At 46.4% G+C, this 19,466-nt stretch overlaps 1 protein-coding gene across 1 annotated transcript in view; it reads right to left on the bottom strand.

The window, feature by feature from the left end:
- Positions 1-19,466, bottom strand: part of CACNA2D3 (calcium voltage-gated channel auxiliary subunit alpha2delta 3) — an 876,446-nt gene that overhangs the window by 404,757 nt on the left and 452,223 nt on the right. Inside the window, exon 10 of the mRNA XM_025885299.2 lies at positions 5,172-5,261. Coding sequence (XP_025741084.1) covers positions 5,172-5,261 — 90 coding nt within the window. The remainder of the gene's footprint in view (positions 1-5,171; positions 5,262-19,466) is intronic.

The following is a 19,466-nucleotide window of genomic DNA, read 5'->3' as shown; positions in this document are numbered from 1 at the left end:
GAAGAAGGGGCTGCCCTGAGCTGTTTATTTAAAAACATCACTTTCCTCTCCGGCTAAGTCCCTGGTATTCTCTGCAGCAATCTGTTGGAGAATTTTGAAGAATGCAATTAAATTCAAATGCTTTGATGAGTAATATCTCTTCTCTTCATATTTGTCTAGAACTTTTTTTTTGAATAGCGGGAGTGATGAAAGTATTTTCCATAATAATAACAATGACAAGGGCCTGATGATGAACTACAATTAGCTCAGTGATTCATCAGTTAGCAGCGAAAATTTCAATGCATCCTGACATTTAGAGCATTTGGTTGTGATTAACAGTCTTTGAAATGTCACCGAATTTTATTTAATTGGTTAAGAAAAATTTTTAAAAGGTAATCACTGCAAAGATCATATTCATCGCCAAAAAAGATAATTGCGGTTGTCACATGACAAGGTAGATGCTATAACTACTGTAGCAAACTGGCTCTGTGTTCTTACAGAAACTAATGAATGCAGCAGAGATCAATAGATGGAAGGGTCTTAGAAGTTTATTTGAATGCTCCTTTCAAAGCCGTTTGTACAACAACTACAAGCCTTTAAGTCATCGGAGCAAATACTGACCCTGAAATGCAGGTAATTGCAAACCAGAATTTACTTCATTTAGTTCTAGTAACCTCTGAACCATTCTGAGCCCCAAACACAATCACACTTTTGAGTGTGTGTGTGTGTGTGTGTGTGTGTGTGTGTGAGAGAGAGAGAGAGAGAGACAGAAAGTAGAGAGAAAGAGATAGACATACACACAGAGGGAGAATGTGCATTTGTGTCATTAAGAAATAACTCTTTATTCGTATTGGCTTGCAAGGGCAGGCGCAATACACAGAAGAGAATTATATCACTTAAAGGTCATATTGATGCAGTGGAAAATAGTTAAAGCTTCATTTTCATGGGAGATTAACCATCTCTGTGTTTTTCAAAATGTTTGGCTATTTAAAAGCCCAGTGGCAAGAGATGAGATAGAAATGTTTCTCTCTCAGATAAATGTGCACTCAAAATATGGTGCCACCCATCAACCAACCTCAATCAATGATATTCTGCAATATTTTTGTTCTTTCCATTTCTTGCTGTCTGGAATTTACATTGGACCCATTGGGTTTTCTGATTGGCCAGACCCCAGAGGGATTTTACAGGTGAAGTGTGGAAGGTTTCCCTGGTTCACAAATATTTCCATCACCAAGAATTAAGGAAAGAAATCCAGCATGTGCTGGTGATTTCCCTGGATCTGAGAGGTGCCGGGAGGTTAATATACCCTCTTGGAGCATACAAACATATTATGCCTGAAGGTGTGTTTGGTGAGCTGTGACTTCTACAAGATTCTAACCTTGAGGTTCTGATACAAGATAAAGAGTTCCTGAGTCAATACGTTTGAGTACTGGCATAAATACATTTTGGAAAAGGTCTGTTCCCTGCAGGACTTCGGAGGTCTTGAATGTGCACAAGTGCATTATGAGTCTCTGGGAGAGGAGGGTGCCATCTCGCCACCTGGACAACACCTATGCTGGAGTATCTCAGCAGACCAGTGTCATCTGGGCGTGCAGTGGGAAACACTGGCTTGGAGGGGTCTGGGAACCAAACTGGTAAGTGTAGGGGACAGGGAGAGAGAAGGTTGTAGGGCAAGGAAAAGGAGAGAGGAGACAATCAAGGGAAGCAGACAATCCTGAGGACTGGGGCAGGAAGTAAGACCAAAGCATCAGGAGCTCGAGCTGCTTCTAGAAGCCAGAGGCAGCCTGGCCAGAGTTGAGGCTCCCCAGTGTCTCTGTGGTCACAGGAATGGCACTACCCACCTACCTCAGCCCTGCTGAAAGGGAGGCAGGCATGGCTTCATTGTGCAGAATCCTCAACCCTGGTTTACCAGGGCCAGGTTCATGGGCGTGGGATGTGCATGGCTGTACGGGGCCCCACACTCCACTTAACACTCTGCTGCCTTTCTCGTAAGATTCTTAATGACTTCTGGACAAGGGACCTGCATTTTCATTTTGCACTGGGCTTCATCAATTATATGGCCACTGCTCGGTCTATTCCCATCCCCATTTTACAGATGAGGAAAATAAAGGTGAGGCTAAGCAGAGTTTTCTCAAGGTCACACAGCACATTCTGACCAAGTCAGGATTCTCAGCCCAACCTGCCTAACTCCAGAGCCCACAGACTTCATATGACAAGCATCCCCCAACTCTCACTCCTTCACCACTTCTGCCAAAGAGCCAGGAAACAGAAATTCACTGCAGGGCACCTTTCCAAGCAAGGGACTCACTAGCTCAGAGTAGCCTTGCCCTGCTATAGACACGAGGCTTTTGCGATGAAAAAGAGAACCAATTTTATCATTGTGACAAGTCCTTGCAATATGACCCTCTAGAAAGAGCCTACTGAAGATGCAGAGCTTGGCATCTCCAAGCCCTGGGAAGGTACCTATCCAGGGTTCAGCTCAGAATTCAAAGGTACAGCTTGGCCCTTTGCTCTGGTCAGCTATGTTCATACATTATTCAGAAGCTATTAACAAGGATGGGCTGTCCCAATCACCGAGCCTCACCTAAATGTGAATTCCTGTAGGCAGCAGCCCTGGGGCAGCAAAGTACAACAGAACAGCCGTGGGTTTAATTCGAGTTGAATTCGAGGTGCTGGTGAGGCTTCCCTCCCCTACCCTCTTGAAACTGGCTCAGGACCAAAACCTGAATGGCCTTCTGTGTGCCAATAGATACTATTGGTAAAAGGGAGTCTAGAATTAGGGCCTACGCTCGGCTTGGGAGGCCAGCGTCACTGAGTAGGAAAAGCTGGAGTTTCGGAGTCGGGTACAACTACTGACCACCGGGACGCGCCGTGTGATGGTGGGTGGGTGCTCACCTGCACACTAACACCCGGGGCCCCACACAGCTGCCTGAAGACTGAGTGTGGGCAGGCCACTGAGCCTCTAGCGGCTCTCCCAGCTCCTCCAGCACCTCAATGGAACTGTTGCTCCGTTTCGTGCCTGTTTGCACTCAGTTCCACCCCATACCTTTCCCCTGCGCTCCACAGTTTCCAGGCTCCCCAGGAGTTTTGACCAAAGAATACTAGAGGATGCAAGGAAGAAGCCAAGGCTTTTCTAAGCTATGTCTCCCTTTTTCTGATCTGGGGACATGGGCGCTTTCTGGCAATGGCTGCATCTTTTCCAAGGTACCAGCTTCCACAAGGCAGGCCTTCCCCCCACGACTCCAGCTCTCTCTGGGCAGCCCCTCCACAGTTCAATTCCCATCCGGATGACTACTGGGAGGAGGCTCCAATGATGTTCCCTCCCTCCGGTCGTCCCTCTTACCCTAGAGAGGTGCTGCCTCGTGCTGGTGCTAATCCCAGGATGGTTTCATTCTCTGTTTGGTTTCTGAGCTTTTCCACCCCTTATGCAGCCAAAACCCTGAAGTAACCCCTTGCTGTTGGACACATCTAGAGTGATTTCTATCTTTTTACTTCTTACCATCCTAACCTACCTCCCCTTCTTAACATCCTAACCTACCTCCCCATCCTAACCTACCTCCCTAGTGGGTGACCAGTATGTGTCACCAGATAATGTCATGGTCTCCCACGTCTTTGTTTCTCAATACAGCAGTCAGAGAAGTCCTGCTAAAACTCAAGTTGGTCATGGCATTCTCTGCTCAGACTCCAGCGACCTTCCCTCCCACACAGAGCAAGAGCCCAAGTCCCCACAGGAGTCATGTGGTCCGGTCCCTGCTCCCTCTCTGATCTCATTCCCTAGCCCCCTCCGTCCCCCACTTTGCTCCTCACATGCTCTCCTCGCTGTATGGTAAAAATGCTGAACAGCTCTGCCTCAGGGCCTTTGTACCTGTTCCTCTTGCTGGAAACTTCTTCCCCAAAATGAAATCGCTGTTCCCTCACTTCCTTAAGGTCTCTACTCCTACCAAGGGCACCAATGAGAGAGATCATTCCCGACTGCACTGTATAAAGCAACAAGTCCTTATTAAGCTAGAACGATGGGGCTGTTATTCTCCATAAGACTACACACTTCATCTGTCTTTTCCCATTAGATCTGGGGTCAGCAAACTTCTTCTGTAAAGGACCACACGATAACTATTTCAGGTTTTACAGACCATATGGTCTCCATCGGAACTAATGAACTCTGCCCTTGTAATGCAAAAGCAGCCATAGAGGATTCGTAATCAGGTGGGCGTGAACGCACTCCAATAAAACAGTTTTTACAAAAAGAGGCAGGCTGGATTTGGCTCATGGGCCATAATTTCCCAACCTTTGCACTGGAACATGAGGTCCATTAAGGCAAACACTTTGTCTAGACTATTCCCTAAAGTGTTCCCAGTGTCTGGCATTAAAAGCACACAGCATATACCAGTTACATAAATGATACAGAACCTGCATTAATAAAGATAGTCATTATTGTCCCACTACTCTTTCAGAGTAACAAGAACACAAAAGTCACCTGCATGTTCTTTTAGCTTAACACATTGGGATTCCAAGGGCAGAATTACTAGCCCAGGACCCCTCAAAGGTTTTCAAAGAATGTTAACAGGTGCTACTTGAAAAATGGATTCCTGTTCCAAGAAGTATAAGGAACAGTCAGTTGAACAACATTCCTTCCTGTTGTGCTTCCTGGAAACTCGATTGTGCTACTGCGTATTGTGAATCTTCAAGGGGCTGGAAGAGAAGGAAGGATGGGTAGGGCACCCCCTAAGCCTACCACATAGAGAAAGCCCTTCTGCTGAACATTGCCACAGGCAGGGATTCAGTGTGAAACACAATGAGAAATGAGTCCCCTCCATGAAGAAATTGAAAGTTTCTGAGATGAGATCTGCATTGGAAGGTATTCAAGTGTGGGTGGTCCCAGAGCCAACAAGCATGGCAGGCAAGAGCCCCAACCAGAGGGCACAACTGGCTCTGCCCAGCGGGGTGTTGGTTTGGCTGCACTGGCTGAACTGGTTCCCTAGAGGACTCTAATGGCCAGCCTCTCCCTCCCATCTGGCACCTCACTCAATGACAGGCAAGGCCAACAGTAATGCTGGTCTACAAGGAAGGAAGGAAGGAAGGAAGGAAGGAAGGAAGGAAGGAAGGAAGGAAGGAAGACCAAATAAAATAAAACATAAAATAAAATTCCATTTCTTCTCCTGGACATAAGAAAGGCAAATTAAAGAGGAGCTTACATCACTGAGAATGTTGAAGGCCTCGTTCAAAGCTATATCCAGCATTCCAATTCCTTTGGCAAAAAGTTTGTCCAGGTGCTCCCGGAAGTGCTGGAACAACAAAGCAGAGAATTCATTAGCATCCGAACTGTTACATGAAACACTAACCTCCAATGAACAGGTGCACACTAAGACCAATGAGTCTGGGACCAAAATGGTCATAATATGTTTCTATCCTTCAGAATTCAAAACATAAGAACGCATTCAATATAAAATTTACCTTCCATATGCATTTTCAGCTTTGATTACATTCTAGAGGAAAAATTCATTGAATTCTGGTGGAAAGTACTTAATTTATCTGAAGTTCTTACTTTCCTTTCAGCTCCCATGACCCACTCTATCCCCTTCTACCCTCAAGTTTCGCACTCCTGATCACTTCTAGGACTCTGCACATGCTCTCCTCCACTGGGAACCCACCCTCCATCCATTTCCTGACTCTCCCACCACATTTTCCTCTCACCTACTTTTGGGACCTCAGTTTGGACATCACCCTCTTCTGGCCTAGGGAAACTTCCCAGACCCCCATCTCTGAGACTGCTTCAGAATGCTTCCTTAGGACCCCATGCTGCCTCCCATGCTCAGACCCACCTTGCACTTAGCACTCTGGGTATAGAACTGCCAGTTAAATTCTGCCCCCACCCAAGACTGTGACATTCTGGAGACCAGGCATGTCCGGTGGCCTACTCTGTCTCCCTTGATGACCACATATCTGATACACAAAATGTGCCCAAACCACCTCCAAAGAGAAGGATAAAGACTGGATCCCAAGGTAAAACTTGTGATTACAGCAAGGGGGACACAGGCTAGAAATCAGAAGAGCTTCAAGGAATATGCAAAATGGGAACAAATCTCTTCAGAGACATCCCCAAGGCCCATCTGCCTATGTGGGTTCCACAGAAGCCCAGCATCAGCTAGAGAGTAAAGGCAGCAAAGAGAAGTAACTGTGGAGCCCATTACATTTCTGCCTCTCAACAAAGATGCAAGAGTGGGTCCAGGCATGTGCCCAGGGACACATGAGCCAGTGGGATGTCCACGGACTCAAAGCTCGTGTCCACAGTGGCACAGCTGCTTGGCATTATTTTCCAACTGCCCTGTTCCAAAACCACTTCTTTTCTACTGAAATGAATTGCTTTCTCCTCAAAGGCATCCACACCCTTGTCTGCTGGAGAAACTGGACAGAGGAGTCATTAGGAGGGAGAGGGGCAGGAAGGGTGTGCTCATGGAAAATGTTGGCTGGTGATTTCCTGGCTGAGGAATGGCTTTCTTTCTCTTCCATACCCTGGGGCCCATCAACACCCCAAACATTCCATCAGCGTGGTGACACCTACGCATGATGTGTCTGCCTTAGAACTCCATAACTGATTGTGGAATAAGAATAGATCAGAGAGATCAATCCTAGGACATGGCCAATGGTTCTAAAATGCTCTTCTCCCTGGGCCCCTTCCAAGAAGCAGCAGGGGCCACTGGTCATGGGGGTGGGCTGCAGGTTTGCTGGCAAACTGGACTGGAAAATTTTGGTGGGCCCCCCACAGTGATTCAGCTTTAAAGACAACCAGACCTAACACGAATCAAGATTGGATTTTGAAGTTGGCTGCTCACCCTGGGAATATTCATGTAACCCACAAGATCCCTTCCTGGGTCCATCCCTCCCTCACAGCAATCATGCCCTCATCCCACCAGAGCAGCCACGGTTGGGAAACCTGCTTCATATTGGGTCCTCAGCAAATATCATGCAGTTGTGTCCTCACAACAACGCTGTAAGTTTCCATCAACCCACTTTGCAGATGAGAAGAGTGAGGCTCAGCACTGCACCCCAATTCACACACCTCCTAGCTGCCTGGCCCAGGTTCCACCCCAGGTCTGCTTCACCCATTCTAATGCCTCCCTCTTTCTGCTATACACCTGCTACATTTTTTGTTTTTTAGTACTTTGTATGCCAGGCACCGGCCAGGAGCTCTTAATCTCTACACCTGGGCTACAGCAGAGTCTACAGGAGACTATCTGAGTCTACAGGCTTGCATAATGGGGGGAGAGAAATGCTGAGGGCCAGGGACTTGCTGTGGCAAACCACACGGCCAGGAACCAAGCTTTGCACTTCTCTGTTCTTCCTGCTGCATGTCCAAGGCCCAGCAGGATGCTAAGCACATGGCATGTCCTTCTCGAGCACCCAGTGAACAAATCCAGACAGTTAACTAAATCTGAGGGAGCCCAGGTGTCCTGCCTGCACGTGGGCAGAAGGGGATCAAAACAGATCAGTCTGCCTTCTCCAAGAATCACTGCCCTTGGAGACCTGACTCACAGGTGAGTAACGGCCACCAGGAAGGACTTAGTTAGGCTCCACAGGCACCTCAGGGCAGATCCCACACACCCTACAGGACATTGTGACATGCCCATCACACAGCCTGCTGAGAGGCTGGACTTTTAACGGGCCCCAGGTTCACACTGCTGTGACCAGACCCTGCCTTGACAAGTTCATTCTATTCATCTGATGTCATTTCTGTCAACTGCATTTAATTGTGCTCAGCTACACAAGTTTACACAGTATCGTTTTTTTTTTTTTAATAACATAGCAACCCCGTTTAGTTTGTCTTTTAATCCATGTGTGGCTGCATTTCCTTTTCATCCATGTGTCATGTGCAGGAAGACTGCTCCAGGCAACGGTTGCTTTTATTGCCGGACACTTAGAGGAAAATGCAATAACATGCCATGGAGTTCCCCTCGACTCGATTTCATAACAAGGTCAGTTCTGATTTTATTTCTTCCTGGGACAATTCTGGTCCCCATACGACATGGGAAAAATATGTTCCCAGGTTAAGGGGTTCCAAATGACATCACAGATGAAGGACACTCTCTCTGTTTCTTTCCCTCTCCTCTCCCTCATGTCCAGACTCCATTTTCTCCTACACCACACCTGGACCAAATCTCCTCTTCCAGGCTGCGTTTAACCCTCGGCCCACCTCTCCTTTTACACAAAACCAGGGCCTTGCCTTCCAGGGAATCAACCCCAGTGATGTAGCCCCACCAAGAGCTGCTCTGTTCACCATGGCAGCCATGAGCTAAATGTAGCCATTGACAGTAAATTTAATTAAAATTACATAAAATGAAAAACTCAGTCACTTTGTCCCGCAGCACATTTCAAGCGCTCAATAGCCCCCTGTGGCCAGTGGCTACTGCACTGGAAGGTGAAGATCAAAGTACATCTCCATCATGGCATAAAGGTCTTACTGGACAGAACTCACCTGGAGACACTCGGGCTAAAAGGGTCCTTCCCCCTTACCAAGCCACTGACCAAGGGTGAGTCAGAGGAAACTCTAAGGCTTGTACTCAGTGAATATGTGTGGTTTTTGCCTGTTCAACACCCATCCCCCTTCTTCTGATTTTCCTTCTCCCCCAGCGCCTCCTAATTCATATGGTTTGGGTGAGGCTAACCTCTCTCTTCCTCCTTCTCAGATGAAGGGGTGAGCCCATCTATCAGGCTTGACCAATTTGTGAATTCCATCCCAAATTCTACTAGGTACCATCAGGCACGGGCATATGACCCAATCCCTGGGCCTCTACTGAAATGTGGGGAAGACAGCTTTGTCTCTACTGAGATTACCGAGAGGTAGGGAAGAAGCCTGGGGCTGCCAACAGCCATTGAGCCACTGGGCAGGAAGGGCTCCCCCGAATAAAGGTAACGGCCAAGGAGAACCAGGCACACAATGGAGGGGGCAAGACAGAATCAGGACAGCATGGCTTGAGCTCCTAGAACGAGGCATGCCTAGCTTTTTCAGATAAGCAAGCCAATAAATTTGCTCCTTTGCCTGACCAGATCTAGCTGGATTTAGGCCACTTAATTGAAAGGAAAGGACCTTGATGACCACAACCATCACAAGGACCCTGGCCAGGACAATGCCTCCAAAGCCCCGCCCCTGGATTATAACAATCCTCCACATCTCCTCCATTCCCCCTCCTCCCCTTTCTAATCACCGCATCACATGGAGTGGCTTACTTGTCGTATGAGTGCTCACGCCAGACAGAGTAAGGCACTTCACGGCACACTCCTGGTGTGCATGGATTTAACGCCCACCGCTTTCACTGCTCATGACACGGAGTAATTTGCTAATGAGGAATCCTAAGCATGTGCACTCCAAGGGTAGTGTCTGGAAGAGAAGGAAAGGGCCTGGCCCACTGCTCTGCAGCCTCTTCATCAATACAGATTTCTTCTTCTCTACTCTCAGTTGTGGTTGCTCTAAGATTCAAAATGTGTAATATTTAATGCCATCACATTATAACTGTTGTATGTAAGCAATTGCTATTTAGACTTCATGGACTCTGGAAGAAAAAAAAAACTGAACTAAAATTCAGGAGACTGAGTCCTAGTTTCTGGCTATGCTATTTATCAGCTATGAGACCCTGAAACAGGTAGCTTTGGCTCTCCAGCCTCAGTTTTGGTCCCTGTGCAATGGACATGGGAATGCTGCTACACAGTGGTAGGAGAGTGAGGGCACATTGGTGCCTCGGTGCAGCGGGCAGAAGCCAGGCAGCCTGAATTCCAACTTCCACGGTGTCCCCTACCCTCTCTCAACACCTGAGTAAGCCACTGCCTACATCTGGGCCTTCAGCTCTCTCCTAACACAAGGGGTATCAGGCTGAACTCTCACTGAGAGTATAGGAAGGAAGTCATCTGAAAGAACAGTGATGACAGAAGAATGGGAGACTATCTCCATTTCATATTCACTAAAATAAATATATGAAAAAAAATCCTACAAAATTTATACCTCAAATACCTTCTATGCCAACTTCCCCATTTGCAGGTTTACAAAGCTAATATAGGCCTTGGGAAATGACTTCTTTTGCCCTGTGAGGGCCAGATTTTATTACATGGAGAAAGACACGTGGTTGAGACCCGAGTGCCTTCCAGAGCCCGCTCCAGAGAACAGAAGGTTCAAGATTGCCCAAGCCAGGAAGACGCGCCACAACAGTGTGCCAGAAGGTGGCTAGTTTCCATTACTTTTTTATCTAAATTAAAATAAACAATTTATTGGAAATGGTGATGGTTCCATTTTATTATTAAATTTCAGTAAAGGAGGAGGAGGGTGGCTTTTTTTATCTTTGCTTCATGCACTCAGCCAGCATATGCTGCTGCCCAGGAAAAGGCCTCGCTTCCAAAGCAATTAGTGCAGCTTAATGCCTGGGGAGAGACCCGGGAGCGCCAGCAGGCGTAGCACAGCTCGGCTGCTTATCTCTGCGAAACAGTCACAACGTCCAGGCCAGCGGAGGGTCCTGGAGAAATAACCCTCTCCCTCCACCAGCATTTGCTTTAGTTGACTCCACACTGATAGTGCTCTCTGTGATAATAGCAATCATGTTTTCTCCTGTCGACATAATTATAACAAATGCTTGAGTCCTCCCAATTAAAATCAGGGGACTAAAGGGAAAAGTGGACATCAGGAGACAAAACCATCCCCCATCCACAGAGCTGGTGGTCCTGGCTAGGAGGCTTTAGGGGGGAGGCGAAAGGCCCCCAATCAACGATCCCCATCCAGGTCACCGGCATGCTGCAGACCTGAATTTTACGCTCACTAGGTATGGAGGAGGGTCACGGCAGCATCTCGGCCATGGGAAGGCTTTCAGAAATTCTCACCCAAGTCCTCCAGGGGCAGCCAACACTGGCCGAAGGACAACTGTATGCTGGGCACTGTGTGTCTTTCATGCATCACCTCGCCTGGTCCTCCTCACTTCCTTAAAATGTACCATCGGGTTCCTGGTTTTGACATATGGGCAAATGGAGTCTCTGAACGGTGAAATGTTTGCCCAAGGTGGCCGAGCAAGTATGAGGAAAGGGAGTCTCCAAATGCTGAGTCCCATACCCTCCCAACACTCAGAGCACAGCTCTCCACATCCTTGACCCAGTCCAGCCTGCGGGGGCGTACAGAGTCTGAGGGGTCATGTGCAAAGCTGCAATCCCATTCAGGGCTGGCTTCCTGGGTGTGTGACCTGTGCAGTCACTCAGGGCTCCGTGCTCAGAAGGGCCCCGTGCTGGGTTTAATGCTTCGCTGTCCCTGTCTTGAAATTCGTAATAATTTTACTTTTGAATGTGTGACCTGTAAACGAAGTGCCCTGGAACAGGATCATGCTTGTGAGCAGAGCAGGTATGGGAAGTGTGCGTGCGCCTGGTGTGCCTCGCTGCCTGTTCACACCCAGCCCTCACCATGGCCAGGAGCCCAGAATCCTGGGGAACAGCGACACTGTGGGCCTTCATCAGACAATGCTTGACTTTATTAGCTACTTAGCACTGTGCTGTCCAGTGGCTAAAAGGACATGTTTATTGACAAACTAAAATTCAGAAGCTACAAGTGAGGGTACCCTGTATAGGCCCTCCCACAGTCAGCTCTATTAGTAATAGACACGCTCCCACTTGTCTTCTCAGAGACAGACATAGCTCGTGTCCGTTAAGTCAGCCCAAACAGACAAGCGGTGTCTGTCTCATTCTGATGTTAGACCCCCCGAAATCCCCATGACCCCCTTTGCCGGTGAACTGCAAACACAAAGTGCAGAAGCCCATTGGCCAGAGACCCAGAAGGCGTCCATACTTGTCTTCTGACCCGACTAGGATAGATGCTAAGCCACAAGATGATTTAGTATAAATATGGATATAATTCCTCCTGACTACACCCCTGGGACCGCAACCCTGGGATGATCTTCCCGGGCTCCAGTTCAGTCTGAGAAACCCCCTGGCTGACCTTGACTGCATCTTTTGGGGGTACACACACACCAGGGACCTAGGGCAGTGCCCAGTCAATAGTTTACAGGAAAGACACACAGCTTGGGGCATTGCTACCCCCAAAGCCCAGGCTCCGGTGCCTCAGACCGTCATTCGATTCCAGTGGGGAAAGTAGTGACATGGTGTTTCTCAAACATGAAAACGGAATGGCCCAAGAGGCTGGTGGTATTAAAGAGCAGGCCCAGATGTTTGCAATTTGGGGGAGAAAGTACAGACACTGACAGAACCTTGTCAGAGCCAGGCCCGGTTTCTCCTTCATGTCGTCTACAACAAATTGAAGTGTCTGAAGGTAGCAGCTGTTTCATGCTAAAGCCAAATTGGAGACTGGATACATCTCCTGGACGTGAATGACGAACACTGTTTCACACCAGGTAGTCACATTAGTGATGACATCATTTTGATGGCAAAAGTACTACTTATGCCAGGTGAGATGGTAGTGATGAGCCCAGAGCCGGCAAGTCTCTACGATGGGAAAATACCTCTGGTAGGACAGGTGCCTCCACCAAAGCTGTCCACGGCGGGGCAGGGCTGTGTCCCGGACGACTCGCGGCTAGATCCTGTGCATTCACTGACCTCCCCATCAAGCATCAGAGGGAACCTGCTCAGGGCCCCTCGGAGAGACTGAGCAAAGCCACAGCCCAAATGCTACTTGGACAGAAATGCCTGYTTTGTGTCTCAACTCCGTGCAATGGTGTGTGTATCCACGGTAGGCCTCACCCTTCACATCTTTTGGACATTTCTGAAGGTCCAAGTTCATCCTCTACAAACTTTATGAAAACCTTGATTTGATTCAAATCTGCTTCTTGGAGGAAGAATGCTTTCATCAGTTTCAGTGTGCAAGAGCAGACAGAAGTCACAATTTTAGTTCATTCCAAGCACCATGCCAAGCTCTGTGGAAGCTCTGACTCCGAAGAGATGTGTATTTAGAGTCAGCATCCAGGGAGAACGGAATGCAGAGGCAGCCCTGGGGATGAGGAGGGCTCTTCTTCATCAAGCCTTCCCCTCATGGTCAGGGTCAGGAGGACACAGATGCAAAGCTACAGCCCAGAGTGGAAGGTGGTGGATGCCGAGAACACACATCTGGAGTCACAGTCCAGGGGAAGGAGGGGGTGGTGATGGCTGTGCCTTGACCCACCCCCCGCTCGCCCGTTCAGTGACAGCAACACTTATTTCTGGGACAGCCTGGCAAGGATGTGGGACCCCAGGAGACGACTGAGAACTTTTTCTGTATAATCACTTGGAAGATTTGCGTAGTTTTACAAAACTTGTACTCAATTAAAAAATATTTGTTTCAGTGATCTCTGTATTTTGCCAAATTAATTACATATGGATATCAAATTTAATTGTCTGAATGGAAGAATCCATTCTCATTCAAGTCTGTGAATAAACAAATACCCTGTATGGCATTACAATTTTTTTTTAAGGGATGTATCAACATTTGACCAGTCCCCTACTGATGGAAGTTTAGTTTTCAGTGTCTTACTGTTTCAGACATTACTACAGTAAACATCAATGTTCACAGATCACAGTGTCACAATGTAGATGTGTATAGTAATACCAGTATAACAACTTCACAGAAAGTTACTAGGTCAATAATTTCTTCATTTATACCGTGCAGGGTTACAATGAGAATTTAATGAGATAATGTAGACAAAGTGCTTAATACAGTCCAGCATACATATCAAGCAGTCAATAAAGGTTAGGTGTTACTAGTAGGGGACCAATGGCACCGTATTTCGAGGCTAAGTACCCAAATCGAAATTCTAAAAACAAAAACAGAAAACCCCTACAAGTCTATCTATAGCAGAAGGGAAGTCACTGGCTCCTATCAGGGGACTGGGAGCAAGGGCTCAATGATGCACTCCAGGCTGGACCTCTGTGTGTCTCTCTCCTGGAATCACTTGGCTTCATTCTGCCAGCAGGCTCTTGACCGCACAGCTGCCTACATCACTGGTGTCACATGTACCTGGCGCAGACTGCCCAGGGGCCAAAGCTAAGGCTGTCAGATAATATCAGAATGCCCAATCGACTTTGAACTTCAGATAAGCAAACATGCTGAAAATGTTTCCAATGCTTATCTGAAATTCAAAGTTAAGCGGGTGCCCTGTTTGTTCATTTGTTTGTTTTGCTAAATTGGCACCTCCACACCAGACCAATTTCGACAATACTTCTATCAGAAAAGTTCCCAGAAACACTCCAATTAGCCCAGCCTAGGTATGTGTTTGGGCCTGAGCCAATCGGGTGGCCAGAGAATGGGACTGTTGGCTTACCCAGGTCTGGATCATGTGCCCGTTTTTGAACTTGAGGTTGTAGTAGCAAGAGCTGAGGAAAGTCCCACCTAAACTTTATTGAATGGGTTTGATATAGACAGAGGGATTTCACTGAGGGGAGGAGGGAGGGGGATTCAGGACAGAGAAGAACTGATGTATAAGCAGCTTGTGGGCGAGGTGCAGCCCTTCACTGGCTTAGTCCACATTCTCAATGTGCTGACACAGTCGGGGAAGCAAAGACGTGTCCAAACACACACACACTTCCACAGTGAGCAAGGGCTTTACTCTGCAGCATATGGACAGGCAAACACATGTAGAGAGGAGATAAGAAACAAACGGCAGCTTTTCCAACTGAAAATCACAATATGCTTCTAAAAAGTTAGAGTAAAGGATTTCTAGAAAATAGATGGTCCTGTGGATGGTTTGAGGTCTAGTGGAAAGAATGCCTGAGACAGAAGAAAAGATAACACTGCGATAACTAGTATTTATTGGGTGCTTTCTATGCACCAGCCTTGGCTTGAGCACTCACAAGTAGCGTGTCCTTCAAGCCTTACAAGCCTAAAAGATACGGCATTCTCATTACCCTCATTTTATAAATGGAAAAACAGATTGAGATGGTTCACATCACTTGACAAGATCTCACAGCTAATGAATGGCAGGGCTGAAGTTTAAATCCAAGCATCCTGTCTTTAAAATATATATTGTCACCCCCCCCAAAAAAAAAAACCTTTTTGTTATAGAAAATTTCAGTTACCACCTCATGGTGAATCTTATTTTATCAACATCCCACCACCACCCTCTTCCATATCCCTTACGGGAGCCAGCCTCCAAGATGGCCTCCAATGATCCTCCCCTCCTGACAGTCACACCTTTCTGTGGGGCCTTCCCAGGGTTGCTGCTCTGTGATTCAGAGTTAGACTCTGTGACCAAGAGAATACAGCAGTGATGATATGCCACTTGCAAGGTTAGGTTGTAAAGGACACCGTGGCTTCCATTATGGTTGCTTTCCTAATCTCTATTGGATAATTCGCTGCAGGGAGGCCAACCACTTTGATGGGAACAGCCCTATGGAGCTGCCCACATGGTAAGACACTGAAGCTTCCAACCAATAGCTATAAAGGAACTGGGATCTCTTCCCAACAGCCACATAAAGGAGCTTACAAGTAGATCTTCCATCCTAGTCAAGCCTTCAGATGATTGCAGCCCTCAGCCAGCATCCTGCATGCAACATTATGAGAGACCCTGACCCAGAACCATCCAGGCAAGCCACTCCTGGGTTCCTGACCCTCAGAAACTGTGAAATAATAAGTGTTTCTCATTTTAAGCTGTTACATTTTGGGGTAATTTGTTCTACAATAGATAACTAATACACTTTCATCCAGATTATTTTGAAGCATATCCCAGACATCACATTATTTCATCTGTGAACATGTCAATATAATATGTGTTTCTGAAAGAAAAAGACTTTTAAAACCAAAATCATAATAGTCATTCTACATTATGTCAATCACAGCCACAGTCTGAATCAGGATTCAAATAAAGTCTCCATATTGTGCTTTGTTGAGGGGTCTCAAATCTCTCATTCTAGTTTTTCCTTCATTATTTTCTCACATTTTTTCATTGAAGAAACCAAATTGTTTGTTATGAAGAGTATCTCAGAATCCATAGTTTACTAATTACCATTCTGAGGTGTCATTTAACATGTTCCTCTGTCCCCTACACATTAGTAAATTGATGGTTAGATTTAGGGCTTGATCAGATTCGGGGCTGACTACTTATGGATGGATGGATGGATGGATGGATGGATATATTTACTTCATTTATGCTGTTGTTTTCTCTCAGACAAATGTCTGGTAGTCTTCTTGTGATGTTGACAGCCATTGATGCTCAATGCCTAGATTCATTTAATTCATTAGGGGTCATATTTTAATTCTATCAACACTCATCATTTATTAGATTAAAAATTTCTAGAAATTTCTAGAAAGAGAAGCTTCCCTTCTTGCACCATCGAGTCGACTGAGGAACCATTTATAGAGGAAATTTGGATAAATTCTTGCTGTTCTCCATTCATTTATTGGTTTTCAAAATAAAGATTCGTCCAAAGGTGACCAATAAGGGGTTCCCTCCCTCTTTTTTGAGTATCATTATGGACTTGTGGTTTTGCTGCCTCATATTTTTGTCATCAGCAAGGACCATAACATACATAATGCATTTCAATCTGTTGGTAATTTTTTAGGAAGAGATGCTCAATTTTCCCCATCTTTGGCCAGTGGGAGCCTCTTCCCTTTAGGGTTGCAAAACCAAGTCCTTTTACAGGAGTTCATATCTTCAGGATCATCTTGTTCATTTCCCACCCTGACCTAGAATCGGCCATTTTTCCAAGGAGCCCAATAAAACCCCTGTTCTTAACCACTCACACTCTACAGCCTCTGTGTTTTCTTTGGGTAACAGAGGGAAGGAGACACAGAAGAAAAAGCCAAAATGGGCTGACTGAAAAGTCAGAGAAGCAAAAGTTACCGAAGAAACTCACGAAGGGCATAAATGTGGTGTGAATCTCATGGTGGGCAATGTGGTGAAGTACTTCCTAGACACAGGTCAGGAATTTACTCTATGAACAGGAAACATGGTGAGAAAATAAAAGATGGAGCTAGAAGATGAATGTTTTGACAGGGGCAGGATCGGCATGCTTAACTAGGGTGGGCTCTGTGCTTGGCCAGGACCATAGTGAGAACTCAAATTCCAGTACCTCCGGACTGGAAGGGGCCTCCAAGGGCATCCATTTGGTCTAAACTCCATCTGTACTACGTAAAGTGAAATCTGACTGTATTGACACCACATCTTTCTTATTACAGACTCTTCTTCTATTTCCCCAGGGTACACATTTTATCTCAACATCCTTAGCCTGCTGCTGGTTTATATGCATTTAATGAGTCACCAAATACTGATTAAGAATCCATGAAATGTCACACACTATACTTGATGAATTAAGCAAGGGCAGATCTGGTGTACAGACTGCAATCAGTGAGTACACAGATACATGCAAGAGTAACAAGAGCCATCCAGGAAAGGCTCGCGGTAGTTTAATAGTACACCATATGAGCACTCAGTGGGATCAGAGATTAAGTAGGCAAAGGCAAGGAGAATAGGACATGAGAGTTGTAGGTAGAGAAAGAGCATGTGCCAAGGTCCTGCAGGAGGAAGAAACAGAGCACACATAAATGACTGTATTAAGGTCACTGAGCACAGCGAGGGAAAAGAAACATAGACCTGGAGAGACAGGAAGGAGCCAGACCTGGTAGGAACATGTAGGCAACATTCAGAACTGTTTTCAATAAGTTATTAATTAGAGGTTCTTAAGGCTCAAGAGGCTTTAAGACTCAAAGCTAAGACAGAATGACATAATATAGAACAAGAAGCGTTTCCCAGGGACTCCCAGATCAGCAGCAGGGGGGCTATGAGAGTAAACCAGAGCACAGACTTCACTGAACAGGTGACAAAGGCCTAGGGCCATACACACCCTGAAAAGCAAACCTGCAGTAATCCACAGGAAATGGGCTCATGGATCCTCAGTCACAGGACATGAGGTCAACAGAAAGCTTTATAGACCCCAGGCATGCTCTCATTCCAGGAAATTTAAGATTCAGTCACTGGCAAGGTGAACAAAAGAGCAGAAGAAATCTCCCCAACAAAGAATTTTCTGATGTGAATAAAGGATTTTTTTTAATTCACTGTCATTATAAGATTAAAGATACAACTCCTATAAATACCCCAGTTGTTTTTCTGAAGGAAAATGGCTTTTTACAAATGTGCAGTCTACCTGACAAGTACAACGCAAATTAATAAGCATGTACATTATAAGAAATCCCATTTCTCCAAGTCACAGATCAACCGAACATCAACTGTGATAAGTCCTGCTGCTCTGATCTACTTACTGGGGACAGTCTCTTCATGTTCCTTATTTGTATCCACCTGTGCAGGTCACACATGCTGCTCGTCTTCATGTCCAGCCACAGAGACAGTGTATGTCCACAGCAGTTCACCGCAACCCCTCTGGTGTCTGCCAGCACCCCCAGGGGGTACCGGGGTCCGACTTCAGCACACAGACTGTTAGTCTGAGGAAGGCAATGGTTGCTCGCATGTCCTAGCTGCTGCTGGGGTGCCAGTCATTTCAGCTGGCTCAAAAACCAGGTTTTCTCGTGCTGATCAGATTAGCTGACCCGATCCCTTCCTGCAGTTGGTTGCCCTCCCCGGTTGTCAGGGCATCTTCCCAGTGCCCTGGAGGTTATCTTCTCCTCTGCCTGGGAGGCAGTAGGGTGGATGCGTTTAATTTAATCTCTACTCACCTCTAATTGAAATTAAAGAGACTTTAGGAAGAACATCATTATTCCCATCAGGTAGAGAAAAAGAGCAAAATATGCTAATCATCTGACTTCTGGATAATGCTCTTCACAAATCTAATAAAGGCAGGAGCAGAAGTAGGTCCATTATTTGGGGCTCAAGCCCTCTCTGGGCTGCCCCTGACTTCACCTGCACAAAGTCGATCTGTTCTCTTTCTCTGTGGGTACCACGTCTTTGGGCTGCTTCTACTTCCAGGTGAGCTAGATGACAAGTCACCAGAACAGTGATTAAAGTATTGGCAGTCTAGGAGAGGGTCTCCGGGATCCATCTGGAGAAGGGCCTTGCAGTCCGCCTAGGTCAAAGGTGTCCCTGCTGGGACATGTTCAGCCATTAAAGAAAAACAGAGATTCTTCTCCAACGGGAGCAGCGCTTTACGGAGCTTTGAGGAGCTTTTATCAGCTCCACAGGTTGTCAGGCTGTGAGCCTGCTTCGCTCCCCTAGGAGAGCAGAGGAAGGGGAAGGAGGCCAGTTGGGAGAGGGAGCAGGCTGCTGGAGTGATCTCAACAACGGGAAAGGCCATGAGGACACCAGCATACTTTCTTTTAACCTGTCCTTTGAATGTGCTCCTCCTGAGAATATGTTACAGCACTAGGAGTAAGTTAATACGATGCCTGATCTTTTAAAAAGAGATGAAACACAAACACTCCTCTAACATTCTGTGTGCTGAAATTCATTTATTCAAAAAAGAAAATGCCACACGACTCACATATGGAATTCTGCAATAGGCACTGATTTTTTTTTTTTTCTGGACTCTTCTCCTTCCTCTCCCTGCCAGAATCTGAATGTCATTTTCAGGGTAGCACCATATATTAAATACAACCT

This window comes from Callorhinus ursinus, unplaced genomic scaffold (genome assembly GCF_003265705.2).
Source record: "Callorhinus ursinus isolate GAN/ISIS: 27379988/994484 unplaced genomic scaffold, GSC_fseal_2.0 scaffold15, whole genome shotgun sequence".
NCBI lineage: Eukaryota > Metazoa > Chordata > Mammalia > Carnivora > Otariidae > Callorhinus > Callorhinus ursinus.
The sequence above is the reverse complement of the archived record's forward strand: the minus strand, read 5'-3'. Positions and strand labels throughout refer to the sequence as shown.